General features: G+C 42.8%; 1 protein-coding gene across 2 annotated transcripts in view; it reads left to right on the forward strand.

Annotated features, from left to right (window-relative positions):
* Positions 1–19,898, forward strand: part of chst11 (carbohydrate (chondroitin 4) sulfotransferase 11) — an 88,638-nt gene that overhangs the window by 62,714 nt on the left and 6,026 nt on the right. For both annotated transcript variants that reach the window (XM_006806512.3, XM_035914690.2), the window contains exon 3: positions 19,565–19,794. In XM_006806512.3, coding sequence (XP_006806575.2) covers positions 19,565–19,794 — 230 coding nt within the window. The remainder of the gene's footprint in view (positions 1–19,564; positions 19,795–19,898) is intronic.

The raw sequence follows: 19,898 nt of genomic DNA on the forward strand, positions 1-19,898 counted from the left end.
CCACTCCTGAGATTCAGATACTTTATCTCCAATTAGAATTCGAGTATTTTACCGTCTTGGAATGTAACTGTTTATCTGGACGGTGTATCATCAATATGTTTAGTTTTCATGAGAAAACTGGAAACTACAGCAGGTAAAGCAGGCCGTAGGTGAACCAGCGAGTGTGGCTGCACAGGTATGAGTCTTCTTGACTTCAAACAGCCTGCGTCAGTGAGGGGACGTTCAAAGAAACCCTGCTTGCTGTGATAATGAAACTGGGCCTCGATGTTCGCTGTGATGGATTACCAATCTCAAACGAGTGAGCTGAAACCAACGAGTGCCTCGAAGGTGGAAAATCAATTCAACAACTTAATGTTCAAAAGATGGTGCGAAAGGAGGGAAAGTGTACACATTTTGCAGTATCAACTAAATCAGGCACAGTTTGTGCAGCTGTGGCTGTCGTGGCTGAGCGCGACCTGCCAGCCTGCAGTCACCGAGGAGACGAGCATGACAGGAGGGCACTGCTGGAGGTGATAGATTGGATAGTTTCTGCTCCTCTTCTGTTCTCTGATCAAACCATCTGTCACTTCCTGTCTGCATGCCTCTTTCTTCTGCCGCTAACCCGACCAGTGTCTTACCTCACACTTCCTGTTGTCCTTTATTCTCTGTGTTCTGCTGCGTGCTGCCTCATCCTCGCCCTCTCTCCGTTTCCATTTCACTGTTGGCCATTTATCACCCAGGACCTTTTAAAAGCAAACCGTAGGAATTTAAACGGTTTGCTGGACAGCTCAGATTAGACCAGGTGCACACGGGCCGGCGTTAGTTGATTTTCCCTTTTTCCACGTTTTCACTCATGTGAAGCACCATTGATATATTTCTATGTGGAGGAGGCTTTTAGTGCAGCTAGGGTACATTTTAGCAGGGTGCTTGGGGTCAGTGGTCAAAGAGAGGTGTGTGTGTGTGTGTGTGTGTGTGTGTGTGTGTGTGTGTGTGTGTGTGTGAGAGAGAGGGTCTTGGGCATTGAGCAAAAAACAGAATCATAAATAGAAATAAATGTAAGACTGATATAAATGTGAAAGTCTCACTTTGTGCTTTTAGTGCATCTGTAATCCACTTTTACAAAACATAAACTTTGCAAGCAGCAGCCTACACGGTGGCTACACAGCGACCTCATGCAGTTATTCACAGCGACAGCAGCAGGTTCACACAGACTGTAGGCGTGTTTCCATCCACCTGTTTTTATTTTTGACTGCTGCATGATAGAAACGATAGAAACGAAATGCAGAAAATCTAATGAAACTTCAAACTATTGGAACCAGTTTAAACAGGTGGCGTCCTCGCTAGTGAACAACATCATGTCTCTATATGCGGTATTAATCATGCACACAGTAAATGGTAAATGGTAAATGGACTGGTTCTTATATAGCGCTTTTCTACTCTTCTGAGCACTCAAAGCGCTGTACACAACTTGTGCATTCACCCATTCACACCCATTCGCACAAGCACATTTCTCTAGGTGCTTTCTAGATAACATTCACACACATTCATACTCCGATGGATGCATCGGAGAGCAATTTGGGGTTAGTATCTTGCCCAAGGATATTTGGCATGCAGACTAGGGGAAGCCAGGAATCGAACCACCAACCTTCCGATCAGTAGATGACCTGCTGTACCACCTGAGCTACAGCCACCCAAGGTCTGGGTTCTGAGGACATGGACCCAGTAACAGGGTCCATGTCCTCAGACTGTTCTGTGAGCAGGGCCGTGCTGAGGTATGATTCATATGTGACTGCACACACAGCCTGCACACACAGCCTGCACACACAGCCTGCACACACAGCCTGCACACACCAGCATCACACACAGCCTGCACACACAGCCTGCACACCAGCATCGCTGCAGCTTTACTGTTATTATTTGCATGTAGAGATTCACACATATTCATATCTATAATTTCCCAGCGTCACTTTTAATACACAGCTCCAGAGTTTATTAAACAAAAGTAAATGAGAGCTCCCCTTGCAGTATTCTCATTTACCCACTCGGCTCCTCGCAGCCCTTTAATATGCTCCTCTGTAATAATCTGCACCCTCTCTCTCCTCGTCTTTCTTTTCTTTTGGATGTTTTTGCTTTCAGCTAACACATGCTCGCTGGTTTTCTTACAAAAAAGCTCACTTTAAATAAATCTGAAGCCAAGTGTTTAATTCAGGGCTTAACTTCCCTCTTATTGAGCCCTGGAGGCGCAGAAGGCGGGAGCTACAAGGTCTCGCTTACACTTCCAAAAGCCCAACGACTCCCTCGTCTCTGTGACGTGAACCTGTGTGTATTTAGGATATATTATATTAAAGCTAAGCTCTGAATCCTCAGAGATAGTTTTATTAACCACAATTTAAATCAGACGCTGAATGTAATTAAGTCATTTAACGTGGCCACATGTGGTCAGATTACATCTAAATACAGCTGCTAATGATCCTTCTTCCTTTTTATCCTCCAACCAGTAATGACAGGCAGATTTTACCAGCTCACTCATTGATGCTGAATCAGAAATCAGACTTGATGCTCAGATCTGGGCCATAGTAACAGGAATGACTCAGCTAATGTAGGCTAACGTCGTCTATGTGTGTGTTCATTGTGTGTGTGCTGAGGGATCCAAGCATACACAGATGTTTCACGTTGTTTTGATGATCCTTCTGTTCATACTGCTGTTGTCTCCTAATCACATCCATATCCTCCACTGACATCATAAAGTCCAGATGCCAGCATTTCTTCTGAAGTGCATTTAATAAAAGTCAGAGAATTATTTTCTTGTTGTTGCTACAAACTTTCTGCCGTTTCTGCTGCCAGTAAACATGCATGAGTTTGTCCAAAAGTAACAGGACACTCTGATGAGAAAAATACAGTCGTTCAGAGTTACGCAGGTTTCTTGGCTTGTTGGTGACTTCGTCTCATCAACGTTGAGCTGAAAGCCGAACAGTTCAGATATGCATGGTTGTAATAATAGTTTTTAAACTGAGTATGAAGGTGGCCACAAGGTCAGCGGGTCAATCCCCAGATCCTGCAGTTTGTATTGTGAGGCATCCTTGGGCAAGTCCTGACCCCTGGGTTGCCCCTAAACCATTCATCAGTGTGTGTGTGTGCATCACATTCTGGGGTTATATATTGTTAAAAACGCTGGTTATCTCAGTATTGGTGTCTCACTCTTTTCTCACATCTCCTGTGCTCGGTGTGGAGTCAGCTGACATGTCAGAGTAGCTTCCACTTGAATGTCAGGATCCATGTTTATACTCACTTCACTGGTTAGTGCTGGCTGATAGGTGCATTGAAATCCTTTTTATTTGAATGGAATGACTTATTTGAAGAGATGAATATGTTGGATTGAACTATGAGCAGCACTGTGTTCAAAGAAGAGGACCAAAAACCCCATGAATTCTTGCTCTTTCCTAGATTTCCTCAGCTAGCAGTAACGACAGAATTTAAATGTCCTGAGAAAACATCTTAAATTCTGTGAGAAAGTCAAGTACAGCACAAAGAAGCCTGAGATGAGAGAGCAGTTAGAGCACAAGTTTCACTATCAGTTAAACATGTACTGTTTATGGCTGTGGAGAACTTAGATAATGCCAGAAAATAACAGCTCAGAGTTTCAAGATGACTGCAGAGTGACAAAACAAGGCGTTTTGTAGGGAGACTTTTATTCCAGGTATCTCGTTTTCATAACGGCTGAACATTGTAACTGGAATTAAACTCCATACCTGCTAAAGACACCTTTCTGTCAAAGGATACAGAGGAGTGTTTTTACATGTCAGCTTTATACTGACATAGCAGAGAGACCCATTAAAAGATGTGTCAATGACAAAACCTGAATCTGACTAAACTTTTGCCACTTACCGTTCAAACTGCTGCATTCTGGTACAACAGCCCTTTTGTAGTAACTTGAAATGGTTTCCTTTCTGTTACTGACGTAATTTGGAACGACTGAACAAATAAATTGACTTGAAAGTTAAAAGGGGGTTAAAGTCAGTGGGTTATTGGTTAAATGTAAAAGTTTGAAATAGGAGGATTTATAATACGCACATCAAGATTCTGAACGACAGAAACTCGTGAACCAAAAACTTAATTTAGGTATAAAAGCTGCATGAAAGTGAAAAGATAGCAGGTCCATATATGTGCATCTCAAACCTGCTTCTTGACTCTATGACCTCCTGATAATTACACTTAAGTTGTGTGTCATTTTGTGTCCACACACATTTCTGAGGAATATCACATTAAAGAGTTTCAGGCTGTGAAATGTCATTCTTTCAGTAAATAGTCAGATCCCAGGGTAATGACTGGATGGTAGGGGTGGGGGAAAATGGATACTGTGTAGTATCGTGATATTTTGTTTGCTAATAATGTATGGATACAGGGACAGCAGAAATCGATATTTTGTTACAAAAAGGTTTTTGTGCTCTGACTTCAGAGCATGTTGATCCTTTTTCTGAGCAAGAATCCTGACATTCCTTCACTGTCCAAATGTCTTTAACTTGTTTTTGGCAGCAATAAACATGACAGTTTACTTATTTTAATTTAAGACATGTTTTATTTTAATTAAGTTTAAAACTTTTTTATTTAATGTAAAATTATATTTTGTTTTAATTTACTTTCAAATTCTTCAGTTGCTGAAGGGGCTGCATAGTTTTCATAAACTGCATAGTTCAGAATAGCTATAATTGTACGTTACTGGATGGTACACTTGACTAATAATTTGACTGGTAATGGTATTTAATCCAGGCTGAAGCTAGCTGCTTTACTCTTTCAGCAAAGTTACAGTTTAGATGAGTGTTTGACAAAAATAATGAGGTCGTCATCAGAAAGGTGAAAAAGAGCGACTCTAATTCGAAAATGTTTCAGACGACATAGCGCTCTATGACTCATCACACCAAAGCAACTGACCAATCAACAAGGCTCAACGCAAGAAGCCCGCCTCCCACAATAAATGATATTTGTGGTGTCATTCAATAAACAGGGTCCACCTCTGACAAGCAAAGAAGGCTGTTGTAGACCAAACTGCACATTAGTTCATACTGAACCATCATGTAGGGTTGCATGTAGGGTTGCATGTTTCAGACCAGACATCATTAGACTTTAATCATGTTGTGCAGACAGGTCGTTTTACTGCTTCATGAATAAATGTAATCAGTGAAAAGAGGAAAGTGTCTCTGTGTGTCTGTGACACTAATACCTGTCTGGCTGTTTCACCAGCTGCAGATACGCCTCTCAATCCACTGTGTGTGTGTGTGTGTGTGTGTGTGTGTGTGTGTGTGTGTGTGTGTGTGTGTGTGTGTGTGTGCACTCCCTGGAATTGGCAGCCTGGGCCAGATTATGCAGGAACACAGCAGCTGAGACTGGCACAGACTTGAAAGAAGCGTCACACCTTTCACCCACAGCGAAAAAGCCAAAGCAGCTGTCTTGAGTGTTCCTCTGCTGTAAAGCCATCAGACCGGAGCACAGCCATACGCTGTGGGTGTGGGTTCTAAGATGTGTGCGCAGGAAGCTGGATAAGTCACTCCAGGTTTAAAGACAAAGGGATTTAGAGGAGGAAGCTTTGCTCTTTTTTGTCTCTGCCTATCTCTACAGGCTGCATATAAACAGGCTGAAGAAAGGCGGTGAAAAGAGAGAGACAAAGGGATTTAAAGGGGATGAGTGCTCTGTTTTGCTCTCGGAGAAGATAAACTGTGCATGAAAGAGGAGCTATGGTACAGAAGGCCGTAGAGAAATGGATTAGAGAAATGCATAAATAAGACTTTGTGTGTCATCGAGATCAAAAAGCAAATGTTTCGTGATCTTGAAATTACAAGCTTGTTTACTTAAAACCATAAAATAATTATATCGTGTGGTTACACGAAGTTCAGACCAAGCTCGATTCCAGCAGACGTCCTTGCAGAAGGCCTTTGGCTCACGGCTTAATTTTTAGAAAAACTAATCTTGAATTGTTTTTGTGATTCCATCTTGGTCTTCTTTTGTATGTAACTGTGCATTAAAGTAGGTCATAGTGCTCATTAACATTACCTGCTCCACACTAAGCTTTCATAGTGCCGTGGAAAGTCCCCGAAAGTGTGAGACGCACCTACTGCAGGCAGAAGAAAGCACAGCAATGTTTTCATGCTGTCTCAGGTCTCTGTATTCGATGATTCTCAGAGGAGAATATTTTACTGCAAAAAGGGATTCAGCTGACAGATATTTCGATCTATGCCAAAAACTAAAATACTGCAAAATGAGAGATGCTTCACCTGAACTCATAATGGAATGTCTGATTCATCCCAAATTGGGTGTGACGGTGTCCAAGGAACAAACGGGAATATCTTGATTCTTCTGTTGGTTGCTTTCCACAGACAAACACGTATGTTCTCTAACTGAGTGCGTTCTGTTAAACATTCACACACATTCATACTTCAGTGGATCCATCGGAGAACTTGGGGTTAGAGCCTTGCTCAAGGATATTTGGCAGTCAGTCGGAGAGCAGGCAGGGATCGAACCTCTAACCTTTCAGATGAACTGAATCAGCTTTCCTGGATTATTTAGACCTTCTCATTTTATTAGGCACACCTATCTAAAATTAAAAGAGTGAAATAGAAACATTTAGAATACGTTTTAGCAAGTTATTGTTTATCTGTAATTCCTAGTTTTATAGGAATTTATAGTTTTATAGAATTTATATATTCTTATGAATGCACCGTTTCACCCCCTTCGGTACACTGTATGCTGTGTATATTGTTGTGTTGACAATAAAGTTCTTGAATCTTGAAGTCCTGCAAGATGATGAGTTGGTGTTAGTTAGTCTACATAAAAGTAGCTGACAGTGGAGTTTCTGGCTGCAGCAGTAGCTACTGTGTTAAGTCTCAGTTGTAAAAGGACAGTTTTCCATATTTTATCTGGTCTGTGGTGCGATTTATCCTTAAAGAGTGTTTTGGTGTGAGTTGTTCAGATATTACAAGCTCAGCAGTAAAATCTCAACCAAGCAAATGAAGCAAAAAATCCACTTTGACTTGAGCAGTGTCATGTCAGTAATACACTCAGGGTCCACTCTGATTGGTTACCTCGTTAGTGTGGGGGTAGAATTGCCCTTATTCTTCATGGGATGGATTCAGTTCATTCAGTCAGCTCAAAGCAACGGCTCTCTTCTCTGGCATCAACAAGACATTTTACCCATCGAGTTGCTGCTCACTGGACATTTTCTCTTTTTCGAAGCACTCTCTGTAATTGCTAAAGATGGCTGCTTGGGAAATTCCCAGCAGTTTAGTAGTTTCTGAATTACTCGTATTAGTATGTCTGGTACCAACAGCAACACAACGTTAACAATCACTTAAACCATTTGCTTGGTGCTCAGTCTGAACTTCAGCAAGTCATCTCGACCCTTTCTGCAAGGCTAAATGCACCGAGGCTGCTTTCATGTGATTGGCTGATAACATATTTGCATTACCAAGTGTAACAGAGGAGAAAATGTTTGTTTTTTCAAATTTCTTTTTTCTCTTCCTTTTATATATATTAATGCATTTGCAGTCGTTTACTTTGAAAAATATTTATTTTGAAAAAAGGAAGTGTGACCTTCTCCGTTTCACGGTTAGCGATCAGTGCAGCGACTGTAGAAAAGGACGACCTACCAGCTCCCCAAAATGAAGCCAAAATGTCTCTATCGCCCCCTGGTGTCTGGCTGCAGTATAGGTCATAAACCCCGCCTCCCTGTTAGCGGAGGGGACTGAAGCCAGACCAGTGACTGTAAAAAATTTGCTTTTCTGCAGTCATCCGATAGGCGATAATACTGTCGTCTGTGTAGAAACAATATTGGTCCAGCCATCATGTATTAAGTATTGAGAGTATTTGCACTTTGAAAAGTAAATGAGACAGGCTGCAGACGTCCATGCTGAACTATCGGTCGTCTTGTTGATGTGAGCAGGAGCTAGAGGGGGCGTGTGGTTGTGTCTCCTGCCACGTTCACGCTGATACCTCATCTCAGCTAGGTTTTTTTGTTGCTGTAAAGCAACTGGAACAGATTCCTGGATTCTCTCTGGATGGAGATGGCGAGCCTATGCCCAGACTGAACTGAACTCTTGTTTAAGAAACACATTCTTCTCTCCTGAGAAGCACCAAAGTGGACCAAGTGGATCAAGTGGATCAAGTGGACCACCAAACCAAACCACTGAATCAAAAAAGCCAAACACCATTACAAAAAGAAGGTAGAGGAACACTTCTCCAACCCCGACGCATGTGGCAAGGACTCCAGACCATTACAAACTACAGGACCACCAAACCCTCCCCCGGATCCTCTGATGTCTCCTTCCTCAACGAGCTCAACAACTTTTATGCTCGTTTTGAGCGAGGGAATCCAACAACTACAACAAAAGCAGACGTGACGCCGGACCACCAACCTCTGACTCTCTCCCCCACCGATGTAGGAGCGGTGCTGAGCAGGATCAATGTCCACAAGGCTGCAGGTCCTGATGGCATCCCCGAGCGTGTTCTCAGAGCGTGTTCTGGGAAGCTTGCAGGAGTGCTGACAGACATATTCAACCTGTCCTTGGCCCATGCTGTGGTACCGGCCTGCTTCAACTCCACCTCCATCGTCCCGATACCCAAAAACTCCAACCCATCAAGCCTCAACGACTACCGCCCAGTAGCCCTCACCCCCATCATCTCTAAGTGCTTAGAGCGGCTGGTCCTAGCACACTTCATATCCTGTCTGTACAATATGATAATTATAATTCTACAGCTGTTTACAACTGTTTATAACTTGCATATTTCTGTATAGTTTCATATTTATATCCTGTTCATAGCCTGTACATACTTATAGTTATAGCATATTCATAACATACCTTCATACCGTGTACATTATAACATACCAACATACCATAACAGACCCATTTCTGTAATATATCTATATATCTATATTATTGCTAATATATATATTGTAATATATCTATATCATGGCTAAAGCACTTCTGGATGGATGCAAACTGCATTTCGCTGCCTTGTACTTGTGACATGTGACAATAAAGTTGAATTCTGTTCTACTCTATTCAAAGCAAAATAAAGCAACGGAATTAACGAACAATCCTGACTAATGACCAAAAAGGACAAACTGAAATAATGAACTCAATAGGACTGTTTTTTTTATTGTTGTTGTTATTTTGGAAATTGTACATTGTATATCATTTTATTTCCACTTTTCTACCAAACTATTGGCGCTTATTTTGAGTGATCATTGAGTGCATGTTCTTACATTAAAACCAAAGGAATCTCAGAGCTTAGCTTTAGCAGTGTTATCTATCTTAAAATCAGGACTGGACTGATACCACAGCAGCTCTACTTTACACTGACTGCAGCAGAGTTAACCGTGCATAATTTTCTTGATAATGTAGACGTCTAAACCCAAACAAATCCTTGTTTGCTGCGTTTGAGCCCATCGAATCACAAACTCGAACAAACAAAACAAACAGAAAAGAGAATATAGTTGTCCCTGGGTTTTATTGAAATCCTATTTCTCATTTTTCCTTCGACGTCTCTTTTCTGATTTTTTTCTCCCTGAGGGCTGAAACACACGATGCAGAGAGAAAAAGTAAAGTGCTCATGAGAGGAAGAAGAAACGTTGATTGCACTGAGGGAAAGTCAGAGCACTTTGTCATTATCTTGTCTTCGGTGCTATGATTATACCCCACACTTTTCTCTTTGCTGTTTAGTCGCACAGACACACGCTGGTTCTCTGCACAAGTGTATATTTAAGCACAACACACTGTTGATCCAGAGATGTACATCAGCGCACACGTTCTACATATACAGTAAACACATATCACTGCACAAGTGTACGGCAGTGTCACTGCGCCGCCTGCTTAATTTAACTCTTTGTTGCATTTTAACCCTGGGGAGTAAAACAGACGTCTGTATTACGAGGCCACGAGCACGTATCCAGAGAGGAAGATAAATAACAACGTAAATATGAGTAAAACGTTTTTAAGGCTCACGTTTTAACAGTCACAGCAATGCATTATTAGTCATTAACTTCTGAATCCATTCAGATTAAATGTTCATAAATCCAATAGCTACGTTTTTTTTAAAAAACAAGGATATACTCTCTGCTTTCACTCTGTTAAGCAGTCAGTGGTTCTTCTACAGACCGACAAACTAAAATCGACACTCTCCCTTGTGTGTTTCATTTTTCCTCGTCAGGTAAAAACTCATCAGCTGGCAGAGCAGGCGTCCACAGCATAAACCCTTGCACATCCAAAGAGTTTACAGTATAACATGTACATGCACATCACATATAGGTTTCATACTGAACCCTGCCCTCTGAATAGAGCTGTATATATCTGCGGACACTGTCATGTTCTTCACATGAACTTTAAAACATTGGCTGACATCAGAGATAAAGTGTAAAGACTCTCTGTCCTTGTGGGTTAGCTTTCACCTGTGAAGGTCTGTCTCCGGGCTCAGGTTGCCGGTTTATCGTTACCGTGGGATAGGGACGGCCGGCCTTACCCAGGTGTCGGATATCCTGGAGTTAAAGCATGAAATGACCATGCTGCAGAGTTCACTAACCTCCTGTCCTCCTGTCACATGCATGCATGAGAAGGATTCGGTGCCTACCCTCAGAGTTACACCGTTAGGGTTGAAAAGCTACAGATCGTCAAAAGACACTAAAGACTCTCCATAAAAACCTCTGCCAGTTAAATTCTTATGATGGTCTGTTAACAGCTCCCTTAGTGAAGGCGAGGCCTCCAGGCTCTGCTTTTACAGATAAACATCCAGGGCTGTGTGTCAACCGTAGCCTCTAATGAAACATCTGTGACTGACAGCTGCTCAGGGTGGTGTTTTGGGGATTCCCAGATTATTTTTACTTTATTAGCAGTGCTTTTAACTGCTACTGCGAATGTGTTAAGAAGTGAACCCTGCAGCAAGTAGCATCATAGCGAGCACGTATCTGTGTTTGCATGTTTACTTGACCTTGATGGCACCTGGCAGGAAAGCTCAGTGCTTCCAGCCCCTGGCGTGAACACTGTCTCCATTCATGGCCTTCCCACACGGCCCTTATGTAACAGCGTCAGCACAGAAATCATGAATCAGTAGATTCACAGATTTAAAGCTGTAGCTTAGAAAGGCTGCTTTTGTGATGCTGGGTATTTAAACATCGCACCGGCTCTGTTTGAGATAAAACACAGAGCAGTCGAGTTCAGGCGTGACATCAGTAAATATGTCAGAATCATCAGGAGCCAATGTATGTGAGTTAGTTAACTGATCATATCCAGCTAGTAGGATACAAGGTCGAGAGGTTCTGGTTCTCAGTTTGAAACTGAAATCCTCCGAATCTGCACAACAGAGTCACAGAGTTCAAAGTTAGACTCACAGAATATCACTGATGGTGGGAAACATGCCTCATATATGTTTTACATTTCCCTGAGAGCTGTCGACTTGAAGTTGGCGGCTGCTGTTGTAGCTCAACACTTTACTGAAGAAGGCAATAACCACGACCACAGCTTTCCATAAAACATCAAAGCGGGACGAGAGCATCAAAAACAAACTCAGTGTAGCAGAGACAGAGAGGGCTAAAATGTATCTAAAATGTATCCAGTTACACTGTAACAGTCACACTTGCTACTTTGAATGTAGCTGCTATCAGCCGCTACACCCGAGTGCTGTCTGTGTGTAAAAGCCAGCAACACTCAACAAATTACAAACATTCTGCTTTACAATCAATCATTTAACATTAAGCTTATTATTTCCTGCAGTTTTCTGTATTTGCCTATCCTCCTTCAGAGCAGCTCAGTAGACAGCTGTGAATATGAAGCAGAGTGCCTCAGAAAAAGAGTGTGTTCTCAGTTATCCCACTGGAAAAATACAGGTAAAGAAAAACTGTTCCTCAGATCCAGTCGGTGTCTCCGTGGCTGCAGGCGGTTATTGTGTCATGATGACTGGCCCAGTTTCTCCTCAGCAGCTACTGGACTTCTCATAAATGACATAGTGGAAAAGTCCATGTACTGCTGGTCTTATTGGAAAGGATGAATCTGCCTCATAAAGCTTTCATAGCAGAGCCTCGCCTTGTTACCTTTCATGCAGCGACCCGTTAAGCTCCATGGTTGCAAATCAGGTGTTATTTGGTACAGTTGTGGCACACTGGCAGCTTTATGCCTGCCTGCTTTATGAATGCCAGCCTGTGCGCACAGACACAGACTGCCTTTAGTGCTCAGTGTGTGTGACAGAGAGGTGCTTTGATGAATCCTATTGATCTTTGTTTGGCTGTCTTCACAGCTGGCGAGCAGAGAGAGAAGCTAACTCAGCGACCCGAGACGGGGAGCGCAGACGGGTGAATTTTTAGGAGACAAAACGGAAACGGCATTCTTATGATAATAAGCAGCGTCGAGCTAAAGACAGGATACGTGCTGCTGCACTTCACCCTCTCCACACTGGACTTTCTTCTTCACACACACTGTAAAGTCTTCAGAAACACAAGGCATACACAAACGGACGGTTAAATGTACACAGGAGTAATGACTGTTGCAGCGATAAGGAGCAGAATCTTAGCTTCATGAATGAACAATGCCTCTCTAAACAAAGTGAGGTATAAATGCATTCGTTTCTCTCTTTCAGCACCTTAGGGGTCACCACAGTGGAGCGTCTGGCTCCCCACCATCACCCTCTGCATAGCCTCTGTATTCATGTATCTACTTCTTCTGCACGTGTCCAAACCGTCTCCACCTTGCTGCTCTAACTGTGTCTCACATATTTTTCACCTCTCTTGTGCGTCGTCCATTGCTTCACATGGTTGACCTCAGGTATTTAAACTCACCTCCACTACCTGTACTCCTTGCAGCTGTCACACTGTCGTCTTCTCGTTCACACACACGTATTCCTTACTGCTTCTGATGACCTTCATCCCTCTGCTCTCCAAAGCATAGCTCAACACACCAGGTTGTCTTCTATCTGTTCCCTGCTGTCACTACGGATCATGACGTCTGATCTCATCTGTCAGCCATTGCAAAGAATTAGAGCTGATTGCTGATGTGATCCCATCCCTACCTTACACAGATCTGTTCACACACTCACACATGTGCTGCAGCCTCAGTCTTTGCACTCCTGATTCCTTCAGCACCACAGTTCCTCTCCAGGCGTGCTATCATATGCTTTCTCTGTGCTGCTCTCCTGACCTTTTCTGTGCTTCTCCATCAACACTCAAAGCAAACATTGCATCTGCAGTGCTCCTTCTTGGCATGGCTATACCGCTGCTCGCTGATCATCAGCCCGCCAAGAACTCTTTCACATATTTTCTTGGTACGGCTCATCAGCTTTATCTCTCTGTAGTTACTACAGCTCTGCACATCATCGTTGTTCTTGAAAACTGGCACTTTGTCTCCATTCCTCAAGCATTTTTTCATCCTCCTAGATTGTGTTAAAACAAGTCCGCTGTATGTCATCAGGACCAGCCACCTTTCCGCTCTTCATCCTCACGTTGTCCTTACTCATCCTCTGCACCATCTGTCTCTCTCTCTCTTATTTTCTTTCTTCACAAACCCCTCAACACACTCCCTTCAATCATTAGTACATTTCCTTTCTAGCTTATTCTGTCAGTCCAGCCAATAAAGTCCATTTCCCCTTCTCTCGGCACCATTGTAGACCAGTTTGAGTCCATCTCCTAAGCCCCTAGCCTCCCCCTTATTTACCCTGGACTACTGCACAGTATATCTACTCTCCTTTTCAGCAGTCGTATCAGCCAGCTCTCTTTGCCAGTCAAGTCATAGTCTTTCCTTCTCACTCGCTGCATCCTTGTTCATTTTGTTCTTCCCCCTAACCTTTTGGTCCTCAGCGTTTAGCTTATGCTGCAGAAACATCCTCAGGTCATTACATGAGACAAATGGTGAATTTCTTACTTTTGCACCATGAAAATTCATGACCACAAGTTTTAACTGGAACATTCAAGTGCATTTTTAGTCATCTTTAGCTACATAGTAAAAGTCTTTAAGACCTAATCTGTACTAAAACTGTTCGATTAGTAACAGAAGATGATTTACTGTTCAATCGTTATTTTAGCTTTCAGAATATTTTACACTTGTCACTTTGTTACAACACAGAAACACAGGTTATAGCACACATATATAAAACTACTGTCAAGGCAGCCAATTAACAGTCTGATGAAGGCTCTGTCACAGTCAAATCAAACTGATTCAATTCAATTCAATTCAATTCAATTTTATTTATATAGCGCCAAATCACAACAAAAGTCGCCTCAAGGCGCTTCATAGATACAGAGAAAAACCCAACAATCATATGACCCCCTATGAGCAGCACTTTGGCGACAGTGGGAAGGAAAAACTCCCTTTTAACAGGAAGAAACCTCCAGCTGAACCAGGCTCAGGGAGGGGCGGGGCCATCTGCTGTGATTGGTTGGGGTGAGAGAAGGAAGACAGGATAAAGACATGTTGTGGAAGAGAGACAGAGATTAATAACAGATATGATTCAATGCAGAGAGGTCTATTAACACATAGTGAGTGAGAAAGGTGACTGGAAAGGAAAAACTCAATGCATCATGGGAATCCCCCGGCAGCCTACGTCTATTGCAGCATAACTAAGGGAGGATTCAGGGTCACTGATGTGGAGTAACCCTGAGACTTCCTGCGTCCCCAGCTTGCTTTGCTTTGTTGATACTTCAGCCTTGGATCTACGTTTGTATGTAAGCTAGTTTACAGACAGGAATATGTTTCTTCTGTCCTTTAGTGATCACTTCCTGGCTTCCTTTCTTTATCTCTTTCTTTGCTATCATCAGCAGATTAGGAGGAAGCTATTCGTTACCACCGCTGCGACAAGCCGCTCAGCGCTGATACACAGATGATATTTCAAACTCATAACAACTTTCAGAGACAATAACACAGTCGTGAAATATTGAAACACAGTCTCCATGTTGCCCTTTCATCACTTTCTCACACATTTTAACAACAAATGTGCAACAAGGAGAGGATGTGCATTTGCCATCATCTCGAAACCTCAGGATAAGGAAGTAAAGCCGTCCCTGTTTGCAGACACGCTACTGACAATGACTTTAATGGTGGGATGAAGGATTCCAGCCCCCAGTTTTCTCAAAGTTTTGATGGTGTTTTCCAGAGAGAAATAGGGACTAAACCTTCACTTCCATATCAGTGCATGGTGTCTGTGACACTAAGTCATTCATCATCTAGCATACCTGCATGCAGAAACTGCTGAGCTGGGTGTTTGAGGCTCTTATTGGAAGAGATCAAACTGAATTAGCCATAAAATGTGTCGCAGCTAACTCCTTTTATAGCTGTGCTTTTATGACATTTTATGACACCGGCTCTTATTTGGTGCTGTTTCACTAGCTTGTGTCCACAAAGTATCAGGGCAGAAATGTGCAAGCATATTTGCTAGTGCTGTGGTCTGCTGTCCAATGGGAAAAGCTCGACATGGCCAGAGGTCAGTGACCTCCACCACATCTCCTCCTCCTGCTTTTCATCCCTGTCCTCACTCTTCATCAAAACCCCACACGAGACTTCACAGGGCCGCCTAAAGATGAGATAAGTGGTAGAAAGTGATCCCAGAGGAAGAAGAGAGATGAGAGGGAAACTGAGGCGAAGCCTGAGAAGATCCCTTTGTCTCTTTTCCCGAGTTAAATACAGTTTCAACTGTGCTGAGATGGAGGGTTGCATGTCTGCTGCCACATTTGAGGGAATTATAGCTTCATGCTCCCACTTCTTCCTTTTCTTTAAGAGTTTCATCAACAAAGAGCTCTTATGCCTTAGTGGGCTTTGATGCTCTGGAGTTGATGACCATGAATAAGGAGGACTGCAAAATGCATAAAAGAGCAAACAAGTGGGAGACGCACAAAAGGAACACTTCATCTTGACTGGAGACTTTCATCATCCATCCTGAAAAAGCTCCACTTCCCTTTCCCAAAAGCAGGAGTAACTGTGGGAATAAAGGACGCCCACTATTGCTTTAATTCTAATAAAGACAGCAACGTTTGAAAATACTCTTTTATCTTTGCCCGATGAAGAATGTTTCTTTTAACAGATCTAGATATTACTTTTTCTCTGGTGGGAATAAAATATTGTGTCTGGTGCAAAAAAGCAAATCTTAGTTTAAAATAAATCATAGTTTTGTGCAGAGCTGTCTAATATGACAGGAAGTCGTTTTTTGGTCAGGGAGAGCAAGATTTGCACGTATTTTATTTATGTATTTATTTTTACTACACAAAATTACATTTGACTGCAAAATATTGTAAGTACTGGGAAACCGTGTTTTTGTATAGGGATGTAACCAAAATACAACCAATTGGCCGTGTTTTACACTGAGGCCCAGTCAGTGTGGGTCAGTGTGAGTCAGTGTGAGTCAGTGTGGTTCTTATAACTGAGACACTACTGTGCAAACAATTGTCAGGAGACAGGTTGGACCAGCAGGTGACTCACAGTCTGCTTTGCAGACCTGTCCACATCAAGAAACTGTTAAAAATAGTAAATGAGTATTTTTGTGAGATATACTTAAATGAACTGAGCACTAGATACGTGAACAGAAAGATAGTGAGAAAAAACGATTGTAAGTACTTTATTTTTTGGTTTAGTTCAAGAAGTGTATTTATAGATGTCTTATTTGACTTATGGGGGGCAGCATGGTGGCATGAAGGTCCCTGGGTCCAACTCCCCCATGTGGGCGGGGCCTTTCTGTACTCCAGCTTCCTCCCACAGTCCAAAGACATGCAGTTAGTAGGGTTGGGTTAAATGATTATAATCGCCCGTCGGTGTGACTGTCTGTTGTGCGATGGACTGGTCGCCTGTCCAGGGTGCACCGCGCCCCAGCTGGGATCATTGTAGACTTGTTAGCTACGGGATAACAGGAGCACATGGTGCAATCCCCCACTGTAAAAGCTTTCCCCATGATGCCGTAGCAAGCTGTGCGTGTGATGAACTGCAAACTTGGAGACCTGTTTTGAAAGCTGGCGTCAAAGAGAATCACATGCAAACGTCTTCAGTCAAAGCTGTCTTCGTGTACAGACTCCCTGTTAGCCCCAGTGTTGTTTCATTACTTCATGTCACCCTCTCAGCCCCTGACAGTGTGTCACTGAAAGGCCGTGGCTGTGTGGAGTGGGACAGAGTGGTGAGGCTGCAGGCCACAGTAAAATCAATTTAGATACTGTGAGGAACCCAGAGCACTGCCCTACAGGGGAATGTCGACCCAGAGGGAAAATAATCAAGAGGCACGAGCAAACATTCCCGCCCCTGAAATGCAGAACTTCCATACTGCTCTTACTCTTCTCATTTCTTTCTGTAACCTCATCCTTTCATCCTTTCTCTCCTGCCACGGTCCGCTTCACCACAGGCATCACTGGGGTGGTGAAATATGCCTCCGATAAATGATCACCGACTGGAGCCACTCGTACTGAACTCGCAGGATATGTAATATTCTCCAGTATCATTATTTTCCTCCACACCCATGTACTAATCTCTATCACAGTCTGTGGAATGACTCAAATAAGGCAAAAAGATAGAGAGAATAAAGAGATGAGTATGATAATAAAGCCTAAGATTGATAACTCGCTATCTAACTGCCTGTCTTTTCCATATCCGTCCTCACGCCCGCTTTCTGATTCATTTCAGTTGTAGAGTGCTCGGCTCGGCTTTTTCTCACTGCCGTGTTAGTGACCAAGAGCATCGAATGTGTGAAATAATATTTTATTATTCTGCTACAATAACTAGTGTAGTGAGTTAAATGTGAATGTTGGTGACTAATACAGTATGTTCCCATTCTCAGTTCAATTATTGTCAACAGAAATCCCACAATTGTCACATTTTGTTACATTTGTTACAAATGACTTGCACAGAGTTTAGCTAATGATGAAGTGTTGTTACATTTAATGATTGGATTCCTTATCAGATCAACTTGTAATAAAAGCAGTTCATGTTTGTTTGTTTGTTTTGTTCATCCCTCCACACAGATTACAGCTTTCACTGGGACACGTCATACGACATCAGTGTTGGGGAGTAACAGAATACATGTACCGTTACGTATTTAAAATACAAAATATGAGTAACTGTATTCCGTTACAGTTACTGTTTAAAAAGGTGGTATTTAGAATACAGTTACTTTGTTGAAATAAATGGATTACACGGCGGTACTTCCCTGTTTCATATTGTGGCGGGTCAGGACTGTTTGGGTTTTGTTTGACAGCTACGTTCTGTTGTTCCAGGCGGCAGCATTACGGTTGCTATGGTTACAGGGCGACGCTCTCTCTCTGCGTGTTTCCTGGGTGAGAGAGCGCCTGTTGTTGTTGTTGTGCTAAGCTAACAGGCAGAATGCTACAGGTATAGCTCTAAAGAATGTAGCATCATGGGCAGTGTAGTCTGTGCTGCAGGGAGAATGGACTGCCATACTCGTTATGTGTCTGTGAGCGAGGGAGGGAGAAAAAGGAAAAGTATGAGCTGTCATCGAGCAGAAACGGGAGCTGGAAGCATGTAAATATAATAATAACCACTGCAGCCAAGAAGAGAGCCTGACGAGCCCAGTTGTAAGTAAGCTATTAAGACTCGACTGTACACCGTGTTCGTGTTTTCCTCTGAAACAATAAGTTCTGTTGGAGCAGCCTTTCAACGCCTCTCTCTGTCTCTGCTAGCAAAGTTGACCCAGACAACAAAGTAAAGCTAGTTTTCGGCTACGAGCCGACACAGAACCCACCGTATTAGCCAGAGGTCCCTTTACTACGGTTCGGAGCCGCGGACCTTCAGTAACAGTAATAAATCACAGCAATAGTACATTCACGTAGTTGTAAACAGCATGATAATATATTAAGTAATCCAAAGTATTCAGAATAAGTTACTCTCATTGAGTAACGTAACGGAATACGTTACAGAATACATTTTGGGGCGTGTAATCTGTAATCTGTAATGGAATACATTTTAAAAGTAACCTTCCCAACACTGTACGACATACACATGCACGTCCAAACCAGTAACTCATAGGCATGTCTTTTATCCTGTCTTCCTTCTCTCACCCCAACCAATCACAGCAGATGGCCCCGCCCCTCCCTGAGCCTGGTTCTGCTGGAGGTTTCTTCCTGTTAAAAGGGAGTTTTTCCTTCCCACTGTCGCCAAAGTGCTGCTCATAGGGGGTCATATGATTGTTGGGCTTTTCTCTGTATCTTGAAGCGCCTTGAGGCGACATTTGTTGTGATTTGGCGCTATATAAATAAAATTGAATTGAATTGAATTGGAAGTGGAGCTTTTCATTTAGCCAATGAAAAGCTCCACTTCCCTATGAGTTTTTCTTCTTTAAGTGTGTGGTTAGCTGAACCCAATCAATCACAGCTGATAAAAAAAAGCCTAAAGAGGGTTCATTGGTTTATCTGGTAATTATCCTGAAAGTTGGCTAACCACCCAGTTTGAGCTGGGTGTTTGTTCAGGGACCTTTATTGAACATCACACGTTGTTTACTCATGGATTCTTTTCAACTCTGTGCTGTAAACTACATAATTAAAGTAAAACTGACTGTTCACATCTCGTGCTATACTTACCCTCCTGAAGCCTTTTATTTGGATTTCACAGTAGTCTCTCTCTCTCTCTCTCAGACGGAGTTATCAGGAGCTGCTGTCCTCCACCAGGCCAGGAGGGATCAGGTAGTCGATGCCTGTCGGGTGTACAGCGCATCGAGTCGTAAGCGGAGAGTCCTGACACCCGGAGACCTCAAACACCTTGTGGTGGATGAAGACCATGAGCTCATCTACTGCTATGTCCCCAAGGTGGCCTGTACCAACTGGAAACGTGTCATGATGGTGCTTACAGGCCGGGGCAAGTACAGGTGAGTTTGGTACTGTACCTATTAGCCAGTAATTAGAGAACAGACAGAGGAAGGAAAAGAAGTGCTTCTGTTGTTCTTCACTGTCTCGTGCCTCTCTCACGCAG

This window comes from Neolamprologus brichardi, chromosome 17, assembly GCF_056152115.1.
Source record: "Neolamprologus brichardi isolate AB-2024 chromosome 17, ASM5615211v1, whole genome shotgun sequence".
NCBI lineage: Eukaryota > Metazoa > Chordata > Actinopteri > Cichliformes > Cichlidae > Neolamprologus > Neolamprologus brichardi.